The sequence below is a fragment of the Prionailurus viverrinus genome, chromosome A1 (genome assembly GCF_022837055.1).
Source record: "Prionailurus viverrinus isolate Anna chromosome A1, UM_Priviv_1.0, whole genome shotgun sequence".
In the NCBI taxonomy this organism is placed as follows: Eukaryota; Metazoa; Chordata; class Mammalia; order Carnivora; family Felidae; genus Prionailurus; species Prionailurus viverrinus.
Window position 1 is genome coordinate 227,478,632 of NC_062561.1, and position 22,945 is coordinate 227,501,576.

The window sequence follows — 22,945 nt, forward strand, 5'->3', positions numbered from 1 at the left end:
GAAGAAATAAAAATGTGCCTGTTCTTAGGAGGTGACAAAGACTCTTTGGTCAGCCTCCTCTGAGCTCTTTTGCATCTAGGCTATATCCTTGGGTATGTTCTCAAGAACCCAGTTTGCTTGCTTGTTTTTAAGTTTTTATTTATTTAAGTAATCTCTACACCCAACAAGGGGCTGAAACTCACGACCCCAAGATCAAGTGTTGCTTCATCCTCCAACTGAGCTAGCTAGGCACCCCCTCAAGAACCCAGTTTTAGCAGGAGTCCTGTCAGGTCCGTTTAGCGGGAACCCCTCACCCTTGACATCTGATCATCCTCAGTCTCTGACCAAATTCCTCATCTCCCAACTCCCCGGGTAATATCTGACCACCTTGGCCTCCCTTCAGCAAGAATGACATCAGGTCAGCTTGGCAAAGAATCACCCTCCCTATCTTAGTAATTTTCTGTGCACCAGTGACTCCCCCCTCCTGCACCGGTACCCAGCACTTGGCCATTCATGATAATATTGCCCTGTAACCTCCAAGAGAGGGAGGATCCCTCCTATTGTCTCTGATAGAAAGTTCCAGAGCCTTAGTGAATGCTGCCAAAGAAGAGTGGGAAGAAAAAAGTCAGACCAATGATTATGTGAAGAGAAAAAGCAACATCAAGAAAAGTGGACAATTAGCTTTGATATGGCAGTGATTTCCTTAGGTCATCCTATATGACTGAACAGCAAAGGAAATAAAAATGCTTGTTTAACATATACTACTGAAACCAAATGTATACAGATTTTGGGGGAGTATGGATACAAGACAACTTGAACTGTGGAAGTGTGTGGCACACGAGCTTTCGCCAGAATGCGTGGTTTCTGCTGTCTGTTCAGCTGGAGAAGTGAAAAGAATGCTCTGTACTCGGGTCTCTCCTGATTGGTCAATGGTGGGTCACCTGACTTTGCCGGGCCCCTTTTCTTCAGCACCCAAAATGTTGGACGGCTTCTGGGGCCCTCAGGGTTTCTCCCACGTCTGTATGCTGTGAGTCCTTTCGTCCAGGATGCCCAGTGAATTGCAGGTCAGCAGTGCCGAGGAAACCCTTGCAACCCCAGCCCCCCACAGGGCTGAAGGTGTCACTGACGTTAGGAAGCCACCCGCTGTGTCAGCGATGTAGCTACACTCTAGTTTCTGTTACGGTGTTGTCCCTGTTCCCCCCTCTCATCCTTGTGAATTTCAGAAGCTCACACATTTATACCTAAAGGAGGATCCATTGTTGGAGCAAGTAATTTAAAAATGCATGAAGGAGGGGCGCCTGGGTGGCGCAGTCGGTTAAGCGTCCGACTTCAGCCAGGTCACGATCTCGCGGTCCGTGAGTTCGAGCCCCGCGTCGGGCTCTAGGCTGATGGCTCGGAGCCTGGTGCCTGTTTCCGATTCTGTGTCTCCCTCTCTCTCTGCCCCGCCCCCGTTCATGCTCTGTCTCTCTCTGTCCCAAAAATAAAAAAAAAAAATAAAAAGTTGAAAAAAAAATGCATGAAGGAGTACTTAAAGGAAGTATTTTAATAAATATTTCATATTAGTAGTAAGTCATCTGTTGGGACACTAATCAGTTGTCCTTTGAACTGAGAAGCACATTTCAGGAATCTATTTAGTTCTGTAGTAACTAACCAACTAAGTTTGACGACAGCTATACTCAAAAGTTCAAATGTTTATTTATTTTATTTTTTTTTAAATTTTTTTTAACGTTTATTTATTTTTGAGACAGAGAGAGACAGAGCATGAATGGGGGAGGGGCAGAGAGAGAGGCAGACACAGAATCGGATGCAGGCTCCAGGCTCTGAGCCATCAGCCCAGAGCCCAACGCGGGGCTCGAACTCACGGACCGCGAGATTGTGACCTGAGCTGAAGTCAGATGCTTAACCGACTGAGCCACCCAGGCGCCCCTATTTTATTTTTGAGAGAGAGAGAAAGAGAGAGAGAGAGAGAGCCCACATGAGCAAATGGGAGGAGCAGAGAAAGAGGGAGACAGAGGATCTGAACCAGGCTCTGTGTTGGCTGCAGCGAGCCCGATGCAGGGCTTGAGATGCGGGGCTCGAACTTACAAACTGTGAGATCACGACGTGAGCTGAAGTCATATGCTCAACTGACTGAGCAACCCAGGTGCCCATGCGCTCAGATATTCAAAAAATAGTAAACTGGGAGTTTAGGGGAACAAGAGTTAAAACTAATGGGATAGAATTGTTAAAATTGAGAGTTAGATCGTAGAATTAGCTTTTTGGCGTTGATAAGTGTGAAGTGCTGAGTGGGAACCTGGGTGGCTCAGTTGGTTAAGCCTCTGACACTGGTTTTGGCTCAGGTCATGATCTTGAAGATGGCGAGGTTGGGGCCCATGTTGGGCTCCATGCTGACAGTACGGAGCCTGATTGGGATTCTCTCTCTCCCTGTTTCTCTGCCCCTTACCCCCTCCCCGCTCATGTACATACACCCACGCTGCGTGTGCTCTCTCTCAAAATAAATAAACTTTAAAAAAAGTGCTGAAATATTCTCACTGATAATGTTTGCAGTGTTGCAACTTTTCTAACAATACAGCACCCTGCTTTGGGTCTGAGAGGCATTTGCAAAACCTGATTTTCAGAACTCTGCTATGACTGTTTTCTTTCAAGGTCAAAAGTGTTTGAGTTATGTGTTTGAGTATCTGCACTGACTTAACCTCAGACTTTGAAGTCTGGAGCTTTCAATCTTGTGTGAGGTATTAAAGAAATTGTCAGAATTGTGACATGCGTGTGTCACAGAACAGCTGACACTATCCCAAAGAAAGCAGATTGATATGTTATCTGCTTCAACTCTTCAGTTCTTTAATGCTCTAGAAATCACTTTGACACATGTAAATGTCAAATATACATTAAATGTAGATAAATTGCTATGTAGTGACAATGGGACATACACATCTAAATTTTTTTTTAATGTTTATTTATTTTTTGAGAGAGAGAGACAGCATGAGTGGGGGAAGAGCAGAAAGAGAGGCAGACACAGAATCTGAAGCAGGCTCCAGGCTGTCAGCACAGAGCCGGACATGGGGCTTGAACTCACGAACCTGAGATCATGACCTGAGCCGAAGGTGGACACTTAACCACTGAGCCGCTCAGGTGCCCCGTGGAACACACATGTTTTTAAAAGTAAAGCATTTTCTTTCTTTCTTTTATTTTTTTAACATTTATTTTTTGAAAGAGAGAGAGAAAACAAGCAGGGGAAGGGCAGAGAGAGAGGGAGACACAGAATCCGAAGCAGGCTCCAGGCTCTGAGCTGTCAGCACAGAGCCCGACGTGCGGCTCGAACCCACGAACTGTGAGACCATGAGACCATGACCTGAGCTGAAGTCAGACGCTTAACCGACTGAGCCACCCAGGCATCCCTGTTTCTAGTTGTTTTGAGAGAGAGAGAGCACGTGGGGGGGGGGCAGAGAGGGAGGGAGAGAGAGAGCACACGAGAGAGAGAGAGAGAGAGAGAGAGAGAGAGAGAGAGAGAGGAGAGAGAGGAGAGAGGAGAGAGGAGAGAATCTTAAGCAGCCTCCATGTTCAGTGCAGAGCCTGACATGGGGCTCGATCTCAAAAATCATGAGATCGTGACTTAAGCTGAAATCAAGTGTCAGACGCTTAACCAACCAAGGCACCCAGGCACCCGAAAAGTATATTGTCTATTAATAATTAGATCCTGCTTACTACTTTACCTAATGTTCCTAATCAGGAAAAAAAATGATCTCAACTTTTTATGCAAAGTTTTTAGGGTATATTCCTAAAAGAATCTCGGTAATATTTTTCTTAGCCTTTTTTTTTTAAATGAAGAAGGAGCTATACTTTCTTTTTTAAATTGAGATATAATTGACATATAATGTGCATTTCAGGTGCACAACATAGTGATTTGATATTCATATGTACTGAGAAGTGATCAACATGATGTCGAGTTAACATCCACACACACAGTTACAATTTTTTTTTCTTGTGATGAGCACTTTTAAGATCCATTTTCTCAGCACCTTTCAAATACACGATACAGTGTTATACTCTGTCATCACCATGCTGTACATTACACCCCCCAGGACTTATTTATTTTATAACTGGAAGTTTGTACCTTTTGACCACCTAGGTGCAACCTTCTAGCCTCTTTAGAAGCAGGAAAAATTGAAGTGATTTTTGTCTTGCTCATAGAAGCTGCAGCAAATGAGGGTACTTGGTGATTGATTACACGTATGTAATGATGAGCCAAGCTATAAAAATATCTTGGGCACGCGGCCCGGCCGTGTGCCAATGTCAGGCTGCTTGCTCTCTGATGACAGAGGGGAATCTGTGGGAGGAGCCCTGTTGCCCAAAAGAACACACGGGCTCATTTGTGTCCATACCCATTCTGGGTTGAGAAATCGAGATGACCCAAAGGAAGATTTTCTTGCAAAACAGTGTCCCTCAAAACACAATTGTTCTTGGTGTGTGTTTCTCTCTCTCTTTTTTTTCCCCTTTGGAGTAATCGACCTCTCGCTGAGTGGCTGAGCATTCTCAGAACAAACACGGCTCTCAGCTCTGGCACGTCCAGCCCATCTCACTCTCCGCCCCCAGCCTCCTCCTCTGAGTCGGAGATATGATGGCCCAGGCTGAAGTTTTAGGCTCCCCATGGCCATGCCACCCTTCAGTGGGTGCCTCGTCATGCCAGGAAAAGAAAACAAGAAATAGGAAAGAAAAAGGGTGGGCAGGTCTAGGTGAAGTCATCCCAATAAAGGTTAATAGCTGGGCGGTGACACCTTCTCACACCACTGGAGAGAAAATGCTTGCTCCCAGCTGCCTGTCACGGTACTGGGAGTAAGAGGTGACCTATTTATTTTTAGAAGGGGACAGTCATAATAACCCGGCTCCTAGCTTCATTCAAGGCAGGCAGGTGCTTTGGACGTTTGTAAACACCTACTTTCTGAAGAAGGGAGGAGCGCTTTTTTTTTTTTTTTTTCAAAAGGGAAAGAACTTGAAGGCTGGGGATCTTCCCCCGGGACACTCGCTGTTGAGTGGAGAAGAAGCCATTGTAGCACACGAGTGCTACAGCCGTGTCCACTCGGCCATTATTTTTATACAGGGCAGAAATGCCTGAAGGTGACGACTTTGGACCAGGCCAAAGGTAATTGCGATATATATTTACTTTTTCTTGAGTCTTTTTTATTTGCTAGTTATCTTTTTTAAAAGGCATTATCATTCATTTCAAAGTAGTTTAAGACAAACAAACAAAAAGATGAGGAGTGCCACCCCTCAATTCCAGGGAAACTGAGGAGAGAGACCTAAAATTAACCGAACATACGCTAGAAACATAGGTGAATAAGTGTTTTTCTTAAATGAGGAAGGTATGGCCTGAAAGTTTACAAAATGTTTCCCCCTACACCGTGTAGAATCCACTTGAATTTTTTGATGATCTTTAACTTTAGATAATGGTTGTTGGAAATCTAAGCTAGCGAATATTTTGTAAAATGTTTGAACACTTCTAAAGGTTAAAAATTAGACCAATATACCCATTATGACACGGTGATACTTCCTTTTTTTGCTATAGTTCTTATCTTTGGAAATGTGATCAGTCCCCCCGCACCCCCCCCCCCCCCCCGCAGTACATTAATTGTATCGGTGTTTTTATTAACATTGAGCTCTAAGAAGGGGGAGAGCCAGGAAGAGAAGCAGGCAGTTATTCCTGCTAATATGGGCCTGACGTGTGCCCACAGTGAAAGTCTCCATTTCTAGCCCCGTGGCTGTGTTCATAAACTTTGTATGGATCGGTTTCACTGGAATGCTAAGTAGGGTCATTGAGATTCAGATAGGAAGGAGAAAGAAAGCTGTTAAAAACAGAAAGGAGTTAAATGACAGTCTTATTATTGTCAGAAAAAGTGGAAACTGCTAACTCTTTAGGAACAGGAATGCCAAAATATGTTTTTGTCCTCCTACTAAAGATAAGCATCCCTTAAAGGCACAGCATAGGGAATAGTCAGTGGTATTGTAACAGTGCTGTGTGGAGACAGGTGGTGGCTACACTTGTAGGGGGTGCAGCATAATGTGCACACTTGTCCCATCACTGTGTTGTACACCTGAAACTAATGTGACATTGTGTGTCATCTATACTCCCCCCCCCGCCACCAAAAGAAAACAAAATACCCATCCCTTTTCAGCCATGGCTATAAGGGGTGTGTGTGTATGTGTGTGTGTGTGTGTGTGTGTGTGTGTGTGTGTGTGTGTAGGTGTAGTCCTGTCCTTAAAAGCTTCTGTTTAGTTTTCTAGTCTTTATTTTCTTCCACATTCTTTTCCAGTACATTAAAGGGGACATTCAGTTGACATTTAATTTAATAATGAAACAACTTTCCACATAAAATGAGACGTTAAATCGAGTACCTAAAGATGACATTTATGAAAGTGCCTAGATTCAGCCCATGGACTAACTAGTTAAGAAAACATTTTCAGAGAAGTGTGAATGCCAATTTAGGTTTGAGATGATGGGTTGATCTGTTGATACTGTGTCCCCCGCCATGTCATTTCAACACTTGTGAAATCAGAACTTTGTCTTTTTCTCTTTGCATCATGGCATTCCTCCCAGCTCCCTGCATAGAATTTTGCACAGGAGAGGCATTTTTAATAAATATTTGTTGGATGAAATGTATTTATAAAGCATTTTAACACCTGCAGCAAATATTTAGGCAGCCTGATCATCTCAGAAACTAAAGGGAGAGATTTGGCAGAAATGTAGGAAAGGTGCCTTTAATGAAATGTAACATCATCACAATTAAATTAAGTAGTAAATAATTATTGGTAATTATACATATTTGGAATGAACTGTTTTAGACGTAAACAAACATAAGATCTTTTGCTTTTTACAAAGGATAAACAGGCGAGAAGACGACTCTTAAGTATATACAACATACGAGTATCTATTAATGGTTCTTAGGACTATTACCAAGGACTAATAATATATTTTCTGGAAATGGGAAACTCCTTCTCACTCCTTTGAAGTGCTGGACCCCCACCCAATTTTTTTTTATTTTGATAAGGTAAATGTCAGCTCTTAACAGTTAATGGTTTTCTATACAAAATACTTTGTTTTGCCTCATACATTCTTTTTTCCCTCTATCTGTGCAGAAAGTGAGAAAGGGCACCCAGGCCAGGGGAAATTTTAGAGCTAGGCCAGAAATAAAATGTTGCACTTGAGGGCGAATTTTACTCTCTCTGCATTTGAGATTGGATGCTGTTGGCTAACTCCCTCTGGTGCCACGTCTGAAGGAGAAATAACTATTACAGCTTGTGGCTGCTGACAAAACGTGTTCTCAGCGTTCACGTTCAGCCGGTTCTGGTTGAATTTCACAGTCAGGCTCTTTTCGTGTTACTTTCGTCCCATTTTGCAATTTGGCGACCCGAATTGTAACAGGCAGTGTTTGTAACAGGCAGTGAGCTAAATCTGCATTTAGTCTTGGAAATCGGCGGAAACCAAACGCTGCGGAGCTCCAGGCACACCGGGCCCGACCGCCGTCTGCACGGAGGGTCCACGGGCTCCAGGGTACCATCTTGTTTCACCAAACGGACGAACGTGAGCACACGTGCCTGGGAGGGGAAGGGGCAGAGGAGAGACCCTCCTCCTCCTCCTTGCTGTTTATCTCGTTCCCCGAAATAGACGCTCTTGGTGAGAGCTTCCACAGACCCTCCATGCCAGCGTCAAGGTCAGGAGATGAGGGGAGAGGGTGTGAAAGGTGCCATTCCGAAGCAGGGTAAGGAAGGCAGACACCCAGGCAGGAAGCACTTGGTGCCAGAGGAGAAGGAAAAAACGTGGGGGTGGTAACCAGGGAAACAGGATCAAGAAATGTGAGGAAAATTACAGTCTGGCCAGAGGCCCGGCCCTCCACGGCTTCCTGCCCCACCTCATTTTGGTCTCCATCGTGGAGGCAGCAGCGTAGCCCCTCAGGTGTCTTTAGCAATGGGGAGGGGGGAGGCTTAGGTAGGTGACACGTGTCCTATTCCAGCTGCCAGGAAGGGGGATGGACCCTAGGCTACCAAGACTGAGCACTCAACCTGCCTTATCATAGGAGCACTCCCCACAGGAGATCCGTGGGTCACTCTGTATGTGTCTAAGTGCTGCATCGAGGCCACTTCCTGTGCCAGGTGACAGGGTGATGAGTTAGGCCCCTGCTTTCACAGGACATACTGTCTGAATGGGGGAGACAGACACTAAACAAGTTAAAACAAATAAGGAAAGAATATATATATATATATTTTTTTAATTTATTTATTTTGAGAGAGAGAGCATGAGCAGGGGAGGAGGGGAAGAGAAAGAGGGAGACAGAGAATCCCAAGCAGGCTCTGTGAGGCGGAGCCCGACGCAGGGCTCGAACCCACGAAACCGTGAGATCATGACCTGAGCCGAAATCGAGAGTCGGACGCTTAACCGACTGAGCCCCCAGGCACCCCAGGAAAGAGTATTTTAGATACTAAGGGCTAAAAATTGTCTTAGCAGTAATGTGGGGGAATGCTTGGTGTGTGTGATAGGAAAAGAGTACTTACACGAAAGTCTCTCCAAGGGGGTGTCCTTGAGCTGAGATTTGAAGGAGCCAGTCATGTGGGGTGTGGGGAGAGCGCAGTCCGGGAGGCAGACCCAGCACAAGCACTGACCCCGAGAGGGGAGCACAGTGATGCCTGCTAGGAACAGGGGGGCACAGGGATGGGGGCCAGTGCATAGGAAAGAGGCTGAGGCGGGGTCAGGCAGGAGGCTGGATGTTATTTAGAGAGGTGAGGATTCATTAAGGGGTTTGGAGCAAGGGGATTGGGATACGGGGCCATCTGTGTTCTTCAGCGACGTTATCAGGTAATATGCTTTTGTGAATTGGCCTGAGAGCCTCCGAGCCATGTGTAACTTCTCATGAAGCATGGATTCTGACATGTAAAAAATGCTAGTGTTTGGAACATCACAGCTTCATAAGTGGGGAATTAGCCAGATCGGTATTTCAGAAATCAGTATAAATCAGACATCAAGAAAATCCAAGGATACAGGTTGATCTATTGGAGGTTAAAGACAGCACTATTTATGAAAGTAGTTTGTGGTCACCCTCGGGTCCCCTGCATGATGCTAGAGCCCTGTCCCGGGTGCTGGGACTTAGGGGCTCTACCTTCCACAGAAAGAGGGCAACTTTATGTATGTATGTATGTATGTATGTATGTATGTATGTATGTATGTTTATTTTTGAGAAAGAGAGTGTGCGCACACGAGCGGGGCAGGGGCAGAGGGGGGTGAGGGGGACAACCATCCGAAGCTGGCTCACACGGACAGGAGAGAGAGCCTGATGGCGGGGTTCAGACACCGAACCGTGAAATCATGACCTAAGCCAAACTTGGACGTGTAACCGACTGAGCCACCCAGGCGCCCCAGAAGAGAGCAACTTCAGACAGAGTCTGACCCAGTGGGGTGGGCTCTGAGTGTGTGACAGGCTCCAGCGTCATTTTATTTGCACAAGTAGCTCGTAAATCCCTGGTAAAGAAGGGTGACTAGTATCTTGCTAACCATGGGACAAGGAAAGCTCACTGATAGGACGGCCCCTTGAAGATCCCAGGTAGATTGTCCAGAAGCATCTGCTTATGTTTTACTCAGACCTAATCCTTATCCAGGATTGTCTTGGAATGTCATCAAAAGGACAATGTGCATTTTTAGTGATTAGGAAACAAAATATTGGCTGCTCACAGGGGACTCTCTGAAGCATTGTTATTTGACTCGTCATATGACATAATAGAGCCGTAAAAATTTGGTTGAAGAAGGCCACTGAGCCTCTAAAACCGTAACTGTGTAATAGCAATTTCGATTGCTCCCAGATCATGCTGCCTTGTGCTGGACTGGTTTGCACAGCAGTTAAGCGAAGGCGTTGCTGTTTGAAGGCAAGCAGCGGACTGAGCCTGTGAAGTTAGACACAGATATTTAGATGGTGGTGAGGCACTGGGTGGGCTTGATGTTCAGAAAGGGCAGTATGGTTGGCACACAAGGACGAAGGAGAGAGTAGTGGGAAGTGAGTGAGAGAAGTATCAAAGAGCCCCTCATTGAGCCTTGCTGGGAATGCCGTGCTGGTTGATGTTTAACATCCGGCTCTTGGGGCGGGGCGGGGGGGGGGGGGGGGGAAGGGGGAGGGGAAGCTCTGATCTTTAAGCATTTGTTGATCCCTTGTGAGGCCACCCACCTGAGGTCACCAAAAGTGGAATTGGGAAAAGATGCCCAAAATTGGTTCTCGCAAGCTGGAGCGGGTCGACACCAGCACACAAAGTGATTGGGGGCTGATGTAAGAGTTAGTGTTGACTTCTAACTGTGCTATTTCCCCCTCGTTTATATTCCCCAGGGAATATGAGGCGTTCAGTAAAGGTTTGTTGAAGGAATTAGTGATTCAGTTCTCTTCCATCCTCCAATACAGTCATGGAAAATCTCTCTCAGGCATAGAAAATGTTTACCACTTGTGAAATCCTGCTTTGACCCAGCTGGGCTAATATTTGAAATTGATTAAGAACATGGGGAACAACGCAGTCTGTCCTTGTTGCAACGTGGGTTGGTTGTATGTGAGATCTTTTGATCGCCCGTTAATGGGCAGCACCCTTCTCCAGACTTTGAAGCACCCCCCCCCCCCCCCTGCGACCACCAAAGCTTCTGCTAATCAAGCTCCTGTGAAAGCTGATTTCTATTTTACAAACACGGGGGGGGGGGGGGGGACATTCTTTGCCATCCCCCAAATGTGATCAAGGTCCCTGGCTTCAGATGCTGGCCCAGCTGCTGCGTGCTGGGGCGTGGAGAGATGTGTCCCAGGGCTCTCCTGACAGAGGAGGAGCCCATTGTGTCAGCTTTGCTTACTCCCAGCCTTCTGTCCCCTCATGAGCAGATCTGTGGCAAGAGCCATTCAGTTGTCTTCCTGCGTCTCTTCACTGTGTACGTCTGGGTCCCAAGGAAGTGTGTTGGGTGCAAATGTTATAACTTTTCGTGTGGGGAAATAAAAATAGCATGGGGAAAAATGAATAAAAAGATGAAAGGATCGTCTGTAGTCTAATGACTCTAAAAAATCCTGTTAGGTTTTATTTTGTAGCACTTTGGACGGATTTTCTTGGCATAGTTACGGTAATCGTATAAGATAATGTGCAATTTTGTATACTGTTTTTTTTCCCCCCATGGGCATTTCCCCAGTGGCATATAAACACTTGGGAAGCATTTTTTAATGCCTGCAAAATATTCTTATCTTTGGATTTTTCCATACCTATTATAACTATACTATTGAACGTTATTTTGTCATGAAAATGTGAGTGATGTATACCACTTAATTTTTTTCTAATTTCGGGATTGTTTGATCAAAGTGTGTGAAATACGAGCTGCCAGTTTCCTGAGGACTGGACCCAGAAACATTTCCACCATGCCCTGTTGGTCAAGCAACCAAGGGATCTAGAGTTCAAGAGAGAGGAAGTGGACCTCACTTCTTGAGAAGAACGTCAAAGAATTTGGGGGCTTTATTTTAAAACGTGTAAAAAGAAAAAAAATGTTTACTTAATATTTATGAAATATGTATCATTTCTCATTTGAGAAGATATCTATGGTGAAGCTGTTTATCTGGCCCCTTAACAGAATCACAAACCAGTGACATTTCTTCCTAACAGAGGAGTCCAGTGGTCTTGTTTCTTGATGAATATACTTATATAGAATAGCTTTCCAATCAGCTGAAGCTCATATCTTTAGGCATAAGCACTCAACTATTTTAACCAGTCTGTAGAGTGACTATAGGCATGGTCTTGGAATTATGCAAAACTTTTTTCAATCCTGGCTACTGGTCCCAGGCTCACCATTTACTAGCTTGGTGACCTTGGGCAAGTTTCTTAACCTCTTACTTTATCAGTAAAGTGGGGATAATAATGCTTACTTTATAGGTTTGTTTTATGGATCAAATATGGTAACCCACACTAAATATTTAGTTTAGCGAATGGCTCCTTTGTAAGTCCTCAGAAAGTAGTTAATAGCAGTAATACATAAGTTAAACACTGCCTTGAGCAGTATAAAATAGGTCACTCTCTACTGAAAACACTTCAGCTGTCTGTGGTCCCATCCTTGTGAATATCCCGATTGCCCGTCATGACCTATATGGAGGATTCACAACATGTGCAGGCCATCCGCTCTGTCTAGGTGGTGGCTTGGCCAGGGATGGTTGCAGAATTGCCCACTGCAATCCTAGCTGGTCAGGTCTAGATGGTCTGCGTGTTCTTTCTGTTTGGAATAGGGCCGTGAGGGTTGTGTGTTTGATTCGCAGTGTTTTGACCCTTCCCAGGATTGCTTTAACCCAAGTGAGCATGTGCCGAGTGAGAGTATTTACCTCTTTTGGGGGAAGCGAGGAGATCTGCCCAACACATCTTTCACTGAGCTGAGTATCCACAAGAGGAAGTTCAGGTTCAGGACATGCACGTGTCTTTTGTCCAGGTGGTTTGTTTTTAAGCTTGTGAGCACCTGTGATCTTGCAAACGATCGTATTTCCCTCTCTGATTTAGCCATTTGGAGGTAAAATTACAGCTCTTCTCTAACAAGTTATCGGAACCCTCTGGAACACATGTCCCCTCCCCCTGGGATTTCTGATTTTCTTTCCCATCAGGTCTCGTAGCCCACCCCCTCCTGCCCCATGGCCACATAGGCTGTGCACTAAGGCATCCGGCCGAGCGAGCCCGGAGGCCGTCTTTGTCTCTGACCCCAGGCTGTGTGGGGTCGCATCTCCTGGATGAAGGTGCATCATATTGTCCAAGGGCATCTCTTGTTTTCTGTGTACTTCTATCAGTAACCTCAAATCTTTCGTGAGCGGGGGTGAGGCACAGTAGTTACCAAGAGGGTGGCCTCTGCCAGACACAAATTAATGATACACACATATATGAAGAAACCGGAAGTTAAGAGTTCCATCTGCCTCGTTCTTAACTTGGACCAGGAGACAAAAAGCTATTCAGTTCTAGAAGAGGCTCATCAAGGGATGGAGACAGGGAGACAGGAACACGATGCCTCAGCTTTGTGTTTGAGAAAATAGGGCATCAGCTGGCAGTGCTGAAAGAAAGGTCGCTTTGAAAATCATTTTCTTCAGCAGACTTCTCTTTCAACTAAAATTCAGGGATTTCAGCTTGTGTCTGGGGCTGTTGGGCCGCTTGGCAACCCAGTAAGAATGGCTAATAGGAGGCGTCCTAAGCTCCAGAGGAGAGACCTCCAGGCAGAAGTGAGTTAAAACTGTTTCTCTTCTTTTTCCCAGCGGTTCTTGTGAAACCACCTGTAAACCCTGAATGGGAAAATAAAAATGGCCTCCTGGGGACTTCTTGGCTTCTGGCTCGTTGGCCAGAGTAATGTTCCTTCATTCAGTGTCTTCTGTGAGTGAGAGGAAGTCTGGCACTACGGCTCTACCCCTGATCTGCCCTTGCCTGTGCTTTTCCTCATTTTCCCTCCTCCCCTCGCTCCTCCACTGCCTCTCGAATCCCCATGCTCCCCTTGGACCTTCACACAGGGAACTGCCTTCTCTCGCCCGCACGGCCTGCCATCTCCTGAGTCCCACATTGGCAAAACCTGTACATAGCAACACATGGCACGACGTCTAGGTCACAAAGTGTTCTGGTGCAGAAGTTGGGAAACAGTGGGGGTAGAGAGTGTCCCGGACGTCCCTGGAAGAAAGCGCAAGTGAGGTGGTGGTCAAGAGGACAGGTGTGTGACCGTGCTTCATAGGGACGAGCTAATCCCCTCATTAGGGATACAGATGAAGTAACGGTCTTGGAAGGAGGCTCCCATGAGCCTTCCGAGCCAGGCCAAGCTCTCTCCCCTACTTCAGCCAAATTTGCATGGGGTTGGCCTGCCCTGGGTATGATTGTCACCCACTGGGTAAAGTCCACCAAGTTCTATTAAGGATGTTGCTCTGTGGCTTTAGCAGTATTGGGGGAGGAATGGCCACACTCTGAATTCTTTGCCTTAGAAGAGAGGACTGCCATTTTGAGTGTCTGATGTGGAAGAGGTTAGGGAAAGACTCGAACCCCCAAATGTCCCCTCTCCCTGGTAACTGACTTATGTAGGGTTGCTGCTTCTCAAGGGTGGAGACTGGTGCTCTGGAGTTGGGTACCCACACACGTGTGGCAGTGCCCAGGGAGCGTCACATAATCATCCCAGGGTGAATGTGGCCTCCTTGCCAGCTGTAAGCAGAACAGGAAGCTGTGCACAAATAGTGCTCTGTGACTCAGGCAGGGACCTCTCATGGTGGTGTTTTAGTTAAAATGTAGGCAAATGCCTTTCTTTCTGGAAAAGAAAACAAACCCATCTATCAGTGGAGCATCTTCATATTCTATAAAAATTATACCTATAAACTCCATTTTCAGATAAGGGGAGGAGATTGTAAGCGAGTTTCTATTTTTCTGGAAATTACTAGTGTCTCCTACTTAGAGCATATCTATTCCTGTAGGCAGGAATCACAAATTATGTGACATATGTATGTTTCAATGTGGCTCCCTTTTCATCAGACGTTAACAGAATGTTTTTGGAGTAGCTTGTAGCATAAGTGGCAGATAAATTTCCTTCCAAAGTCATTGGACCAAACGTGAATTGTAAATAGTCGTAGTTTCTCCATTCAGAGATATTTTGGACACTTCCTTTTAGAAGCATATTTGTTTGTGCTAAGGAAGATTTCGAGATGTAGGTTTTGTTATAAAAGGAACACGCATGTAGATAAGTTATAAACCTAGAATGAATCTACTGGCTTGCTCAAACAAGAAGAGATGTGCTCAGTAAAGTAAGACACAGCCAACATTGGCACTGACGAGAAGAGAAGTAACTGATAATCCCTTTTTGGGAACAGCAGAGGGGAAAGTGGGGAGCTGTTGAGGCAAGTGTTGAAGATTTGATGGCACAAGTCTTTATTGTCTCATGCCAGCTCCTGTGAACTGGAAAGGGTGCCTGGAGTTTTGGTAAGGATTGGGAGTCCTGGTCAAGAAAGTTCTGGAAAGAGTGCTATGCCAGATCGGTGTGGTCCGTCATGCTTCGGGGAGGGCAGAGCAGTTGTGTGAGTGAAGCACAGGGGGTCAGGGTGTGGATGGGGAGTATGGCTGTAACAACAGTCTATGTTAATTTAGATAAATTTTGAAAGACTCTAAAAGCTTTCAAGACTGTTGATGGCACTTTGACTTTTTCCTTCCCGTTAGTTGACAACGTTCTAAAGTTTGAGACCTTAGCAGCTTTACCTGGGAAGAACCTGAGGGTGAGATGTCTCTTTGCTAAAACCTGGATAAACTTCTAGAACAAGGTCTATTTTAAGATCAGAAGGAAACTTTTCTCACCGTAATACTTCCAGTCCAATCTGGCATATGTAACAGCTTCACCAGTGATACAAGAAATCGTGTGCTTCTATTTCATTTATTATTAACAGGAGGGCTATCTTGCATCTCACTGCTGTCCGGTGGCTTGCCAGGCGGGCGGGTTGGAGCCAGCAAGACCTGGGTTTTGATCCTGGTGCTGCCTGTTCTTGGCTGTGTCAGCTTTCTGGAAAATGGGGGTATCCTGCCCCCCTTATCAGATTGAAGTGAGGATTAGAGAGAACGTAATGAAACTTCTTATTGCACTTCCTAGCACTTGGTGCATGCACGATACATGGGAGGTGTTCTTGTAGCCCAAGTTCTCTGCACAGTTCCCAGTTAGCTGGCTGAGTTCATCGACGGCTTCCATCACTGCCGCGTAGCTGCACGGCTCAGGCCCCTGACGCCCTGAACCTGGCAGACTGGCGCAGCTCACGGGTCACGTCCACACTGCAGCCTGTTTTTGTAGGTCACGTGTTGGCAGAACACAACCACGCTCTGTCATTTGCATGTTGTCTTTGGCTTTCCCCGTGCTGTAATGACAGAGTTGCTCTCTGGCCCTTTACAGAAAATGTTTGTCTACTGTGCACTTGCTTCCACCGTTTGAGTTGTGTTCTTAGCAACTCAGTATGTTTATTCTCCAGTCTCTTAATGCTATTGTAATTGCATAATTTCTCAATTACAAGTTAGGTAAGTTGATGAAATAAAAATCAAAGGAGTATTGTAGGAGATTCTGCCGGGTGTTCCCAAAGACCCAGTTTCCCTTTCTCTGGAAATAGCATCCCAGGTTTTAGTCGAATGATACCACCAGTCATTGAATTATGTTTCCTGGGCTCTCTTGCAGCTACGTATGGCCATGTAGCTGTGTTCCAGCCAGCAGGAGGTGAGCGGAAGCTTCGCATGCCTCTTGTAGGCATGACCTTTAGGAAAGGAGTGCTCTCCGCTTCCCTTTCCCCTTCCTGGTGGCTACAACGTGGATGACGTGGCAGGCGCTGCAGTTAATGGCCTTGGGCCATGCGATGTTGAGAGTATCTGAGCAAAAAGATGCAAATAGCTTGGGTCGTGAACATCATGGAGATCCCACATCAGCCCCGGACCACTATGCCCTGCAGTATATGAGGGAGAAATGACATTGCTCCCGTTGAAACCATGGTCATTTTGACATTTGATAGGCTGGGTGAACTTACATCCTCATCCATATGACTGTTTACCTCTATGAAAACTAAGGTGAATGCATTTGAGAGAGGAAGAGAAGTTGCTAATCCAGCCTTTTTAAAAAAGCGGACAAACAAACAACTAAAAAGGTTGGTGGGGGATGGGCATAGAAATGTGGAATGATCCTTTATGAGAGTTGTTCGATTTGTCATTAAATGTTTGGGCCTCTTTAAATAAATGAAACGAGAAATCATGGTTCATTCATGGGGATGTGTTTTATGCAAGAACACCAATCTTTGTTTCAAGCCCTAACTCATTTGGTAATTTTGTAACCCCCCCAGCACATACAGGCGAGCTAATATTTATTGGACTGAGTTGAATCCCCAAGAGTATACTGTTTGGGTGTCAGTCCCCAGCGAGCATCCAAGCTGTACCCTGAGTCTAAGAATAGTCATATGAACTTCTTGTTAATATGGTTTAGAATTAATATATAACCTATACCATCCTAGAGAAGGGAAGGAAGACGTTACCTAATCCTGAAAGACCGGCTTGAAAGTGACCACTGTTTGCAACACATAAGGATAGGATGTGATAGCCTTTGTAAATCCCATGATGCAAAGCTGAGAAAGGAATATTTAAGCACTCCCAGGTAATTAGGGCCTGAGGTTTACAGCACCCACTGGTTTTGGTCAATTTGCCTTTACATTCTTCCTCCTCCTCCTCCTCTTCTTCTTTTTAACATTTATTCATTTTTGAGAAAGAGAGGCAGAGTGCGAGTAGGGGAGAGACAGAAAGAGCGAGCGAGACACAGAATCTGAAGCAGATTCCATACGCTGAGCTATAGCACACAGCCCGAAGCGCGGCTCCAACTCAGGAACCACAAGACCATGACCTGAGTCAACTGACTGAGCCACCCAGGTGCCCCTGCCTTTACATTCTCACCCCATCTCTGGAATCTCCAGCAACATGTTTCCAAGGAAATCATAGTTTCCTGCTTGGACCAAACACAGAATTTCTAGTTGTATGTTTTACTGACTCTGCAAAAGAAATTGAAGTCTGCAGCGTGTAAGCTACCCTCACAGATCAAGCTGACTGAGTCTGCAGAAGGCAGGCCAGCAGGGCATCTGAGCACCTGGAAATCAGTGAGCCATTGTAAAGGAAGGACGAAATTCCTTATATGGCTTTCGGTTTCTCCATTGCAAGACCATAAACATTTAACATATCCTCACAGCCTCAGAAAATGGAGCTAGACTAGGCCTTTCTCAGCTTATTAGGAGGCATGTTTGCTGGGAAGCCTTTTTGGCCTGATCTGGCACTTTGACATTCGTACTTGGAGTGTCACTGATAGCCACTGTCTGTCTTGAAGGTTCCTTTTCTCATCGGTATCACTAGGGATGTTTTAAGGGATAGTGCCAGCCTCAAATAGTCCTCTCTCAAGTTAATACAAATTTCTGAGTATGCTCCTCATGTGAGAACGTAAATGTTTGTTTAATAGCAGTAGAGGACTTATTCAGAGTTTTTGTGAATGAACAGATAGATACCTTCTGGAGTTTCAAATCCTTGAACAGAAGGCGTTGATTATCCCATCCAGCAGTACTCCAACTAGTGTCCATGGACCGTCTGATTTCCAGAGGTGTTTCAGAGCTGGGCATGATCCCAAAAGAAATCCCAAGAAACCCGAGTTCTTCCGTAGAGGAGTCGGGCCTCCCAGGGGCCTCTGTGGTTGCCCTGTCACTGATCTGCGTGTTGTTACATCCCTGCATTCTTTAGCACGGTTTGTTAAAGGCATGCCAATTTCCTTTGCTCTTGTGATTCTGAAGAGTTGATACATGACAGAATTGGCAGAGTTGATTCATGCTTGGCCTTTCCGGCTCTATATTCAGGGCGAACTTAATTTTTACCTTAACCTAATCATATACTTGGCATCTGAGGTGTTTGCTGGCTATGATATGTAGAGAGGTCACCCAGACCGTGTTGGATCTGGGTAGTTTTGTTAAAGATGACATAAATCAGAAGGGACAGGGCCCTTTTTTGTTTATAACACGAGGAGCAATGGCACATATTTTTCTTTAGACAATTCGTGTCTATAGAACCCAACATTTTGATGAGCCCTTTTTTCCCATTTCTTGAAAATGCATTATGGTCACATGAGCTAGAAAATAACGAGAAGAATGTGCATGATAGATTCAGTTCTGATGAAAATATAGAATATCTTTCACAGAATATCTTTTAAGGCAGTGATTAAAGCACCTATCTGTGTCTGTGTCTTTCATTGCATGTTGTTTGTTGAAAATGGTCTTTGTGGTGTTCAGAGTCGCAGGTGATTTTCTTTGGCCATCTGGCTCCTTCGGTGCCATCTTGGCTGTGGTGAGTTCCCTGAGGACTCGTTACCTTTATGGCTATGGCTGAAGGTTACGAGCTCCCGAGTAGGCCAGCATGAAATGTTTAGCACCACTTAATTAATCTACTTAGCTGGGTGGAGACGCCCTTGGAACGTCCAGGCCCAGTTACATGCTGCTTCCCAGCTGTTTTGTCCTTGTGGTTCTAGACAGTTGTCCCATAGGAAAAGTAAGTGATGGAGGTTGATCAAAGAGCTGTTTCATCTTGCTCAAGGATCTTATCAAGTCTACTTCACATACTTAAATTATAAAGGACAAGCAGAAAATGGAAGAAGAAGAAGAAGAAGAAGAAGAAGAAGAAGAAGAAGAAGAAGAAAATGGAATAATAGCCAACTATGCCATACCTTTTGCTGACCAGCAAATCCAGGGAACAATGACCTGGAGTGAGAGGAGTAAGGGGCATGGATATAACCTGGTGCCAGAGGGATCTGTGCTAGGTGTGAACACACACTTGTCACTTTGCTGTGACATCTGATGTTGTGAAGGTGACGTCCTAGAAATGGCAAGAATACGGGGCAAGCAGATGGTCTCCAGCCTTCTGGCTGGGCAGTCAACCCACACATAAGACACACATAGCCACCATCAGCTTCTCCTGAACACCAGACAGAAACTTGAATTCTGGAGGCGGAGATAAATGTCTGTAGTAGGTAAAAATGAAGAGCAGACGGGTGGACGGCTCGCTGGCATAATGAAGTTCAGCCCACATCATTCGAATCTCATTTATTTGCACTTAATTACATCTCATGAGAGAAGGGTAATTTTTAAAGCTAAGGTTTCCTGAGCAAATTAATAATGTGAGTGAAAACGAAGTATTGGAGGAACTCTTTCAGTAGCTGTTTGGGGGACCTCTTTAAGTTTTTATACATAAAAGACACAAAGACGATCATCTGATGGCCGTTCATTTAGAGATACATCACAAGGCAACTCCTTTTCAGTTCATCATTTGCTGAATTCCTATTGCGAGTTCATGTGTAGGAGAAAGTAGGGGAAATGCATTCCCACAGAAATGCTCTCGAAATCATACAGCTTGGATTCATTCATTGTTACCATATTGTTTTCCCAGGGAGCCTGTCAGTTGGAGCAATAACTTCTTTGAGGTCTGTCCCCACTCCATACCGTCAGCCACTGCACAGCCTCCCGGGGGCAAAGACGCCTCCAGAATAACACATTTCGTGTGCCATTATCCACTTCTGCCTTTTCTCTAACACATCCCTCTGCCTCACAGACGTTCTTTCCAGATCCAACAGCATGTCAGGAAGGTAACCTCCACCATCCTCTTTCTGGTCTGTGCCTTCCACGCCCCCAAACACGTACCCGTCTTCCTTGCTTGCTATCGTTAGTACTGCGTTCTACTATTTTACCATGAACGTGCACAGTAGTCACACAATAGCTTGTTCTCAAAATCTGCTCTCGAGGGAAGAAGATTGAAGGTTTAGCAAGCATTAAGACGGCCTAATGAGGGGCGCTGGGGTGGCTCAGTCGGTTGGGCGTCCAACTCAATTTCGACTCAGGTCATGATCTCATGGTTCATGAGTCTGAGCCCAGGGCCTGGCTCTGCACTGACAGCATGGAGCCTGCTTGGGATTCTCTCTCTCTCCCTCTCTCTCTGCCCCTACCCCCCTCCCTCTCAAAATAAACAGACATTTAAAAGAAAGATCATAATGAGATTCTTGGGGTGCCTGGCTGGCTCAGTTGGTAGAGCATGTGACTCTTGATCTCGGGGTCATGAATTCAAGCCCCACATGAGGTGTAGAGATTACTTAAATAAGTAAGTTTAAAAAAAAAATCATAATGAGATTCTTATTTTTTCTATGACTGATAAGAATGATCCTCTTGGTAAAGGTGTGTTCCTTTAAAAGCCACTGATGTCATCCAGTGGCCGGCTTAAAAATGAAGGTAAGTGAAAGATGTATTCTTTTAAAGGACTGAGGTGGGGGCGGGGAGGTCGTGCCTGGGTGCCTCCATCGGTTAAACATCGAATTTCCGCTCAGGTTGTGATCTCGTGGTTTGTGGGTTCGAGCTCCGCATCAGGCTGTCTGCCGTCAGCACAGAGCCTGCTTCAGATCCTCTGTCCCCCTTTCTGTCTGCTCCTCCCCTACTCTCTCTCTCTCAAAAATAAATAAACATTAAAAAAAAATAAATAAAAGGACTGAGGTGGGAATGTGGCCCATAATTTAACAGCCCAACACTTTGAACAAGTATCTCAGTGACTGATGGTCACTCCAGGTTCGCCACATTCCAGGGTAGGCCCCTCTTTCACAAGGACTGACAACGAATTATGCAAGCAAAATTAATTTTAATTGGCCTTCATCACAAAAGCACTTGGGCGGAACTTGATCATTCAGTCTATTTGGCTCGTACCTGCGTATTCAGGCCCAGTGCAGCGGGTAAGGTCTCTGGAAAACAAAACTCGGAGCTCTGTTGTTAATGACAGTCTTTGCACTGTAAGAAATGTGTTCTTTGGTATTGTCACAGAAATTTTGGTTTCCTATAACTCTGCCAAAAGTGAAAGAAACAGGAGGGATGTTAACTTTTGACTCCAGCGGCAGATTCTGGATCATACTTCGCTGGAAATTGTGAGTCATGAGTAGAATGCAAAGAAAGGCGTTTATCTGAATTAGCAAACTCACCTCTCCATCACAGTTTCTGTTTTCCTTGAGGAATGTTTCTTGAATCCCAGCTATTATTCCCCCCTTGGGGTTAAAGTAGAACCTTTTCTTCCCCCAGGGCCCGTGATTGAAGCAAATCTTGGCATTCACGAATGAAAGGGTGTTTAATCTCGTGCCTGTGTCAAGCGGGCGCTTGTTCGGAGCTAGTAATGGAATTTAAATTGTTTTCGCCCGGCCTGCTGGAAGTCTACTTGTTGAAAAGTTAACAAAATTGAAAACCCTGAAAAATAATGTCGGACTGGCATCTGTTCATAGAAACCAGAATAACACAAGAAGTTGAGTGATGGCGGTTGAGTGCCAGCCTTCCAGATTATCACTGATGGGGGTGGGCGGATGCCTGGGTGATTCAGGTCATGCTCTCATGATTCGTGAGTTCGAGCCCCGCGTCAGGCTCTGTGCTAACAGTGTGGAGCCTGCTTGGGATTCTCTCTCTCTGCCTCTCTCTCTCTCTCTCTCAAAAATAAATAAACAACAACAACAACAAAAAGGATTGATCTGGAAGGGGAAAGGGACATTTTCACAAAGTGACTCATCTCTGACTCGTTTGAAACTTGGTATAAAAAGAGAGCCCCAAACAGAACACTATGTTGCCCCAAGGAAGGTGAGGCTCAGCGTCTCGGGCCACAAGAAGCCAGCACTCCGGTGGCGCCTCCTGGTCCCTGGCCTCGCGAGGAGTTGCTCACGTGGCTAATTGGTCTGAGAAAGTGCAGGTTTCAAGTTGAGTGCTATGTAATTTCTTAATCTCGTGTTTGCTTACTTAATCCTCCGGTTGACACATCTTATTTGCTTTGTCACGGCTCTAATTCTGTGAGTGTTTGTGCAGAGAAACAGATCTCTGTTTCTATTTTGTTTCTCTGCCTACACACACTCACGCGAACACGCATGCACGCGGAGGAACATATGTATCCACGGGATTCAGAAAAATTCTAACACGTTGCACTAAGAAATGTTAAAATCTGTAACTGGATATTGACTGACCTTTCTAAGAAAAATTTGACAGGAATTAACATCAACAGATGTTCTCTACCGCAGAGAGCATGAGACCGTTAGTCACTAGCCGAGAATGAAAAGCTACATCGGGCTCGCGGCCAAGGCGTATTTATAGGTGTGATGGTAGAAGCGGCCGTATGTCATGGTTGGTAGGGGACAATTTAACTGATCCTTTTTAAAAAGTTTGCCGATAAGGGATACTGACGTCGTCAACTTCCCGAAAAATATTGTTTGGCTTCCATTTGTAACTCCTATGAATAGAAATAAAATCAAAGAGTGTGAAATAAGGTATATTCTCCAGAGGTAGTGCGACAGAATCCTTCTGACCATCTTTGGAGGTGAGTATTGCAGTATGAGTTCCTGGAGATGTGGAAAATCTAAAAAGTGATTAGAAATGTGTGTGTGTGTGTGTGT

At 45.3% G+C, this 22,945-nt stretch overlaps 1 protein-coding gene across 2 annotated transcripts in view; it reads left to right on the forward strand.

Moving 5' to 3' along the window:
• Nucleotides 1–22,945, forward strand: part of RETREG1 (reticulophagy regulator 1) — a 129,558-nt gene that overhangs the window by 86,799 nt on the left and 19,814 nt on the right. Inside the window, exon 1 of one of the 2 annotated variants that reach the window (XM_047851428.1) lies at nt 5,067–5,116. The exons of the other annotated variant lie outside the window; for it this stretch is intronic. Coding sequence (XP_047707384.1) covers nt 5,082–5,116 — 35 coding nt within the window. The 5' untranslated portion in view covers nt 5,067–5,081. Of the gene's footprint in view, nt 1–5,066; nt 5,117–22,945 lie in introns of those variants that run through there. 2 annotated transcript variants of the gene reach the window in all.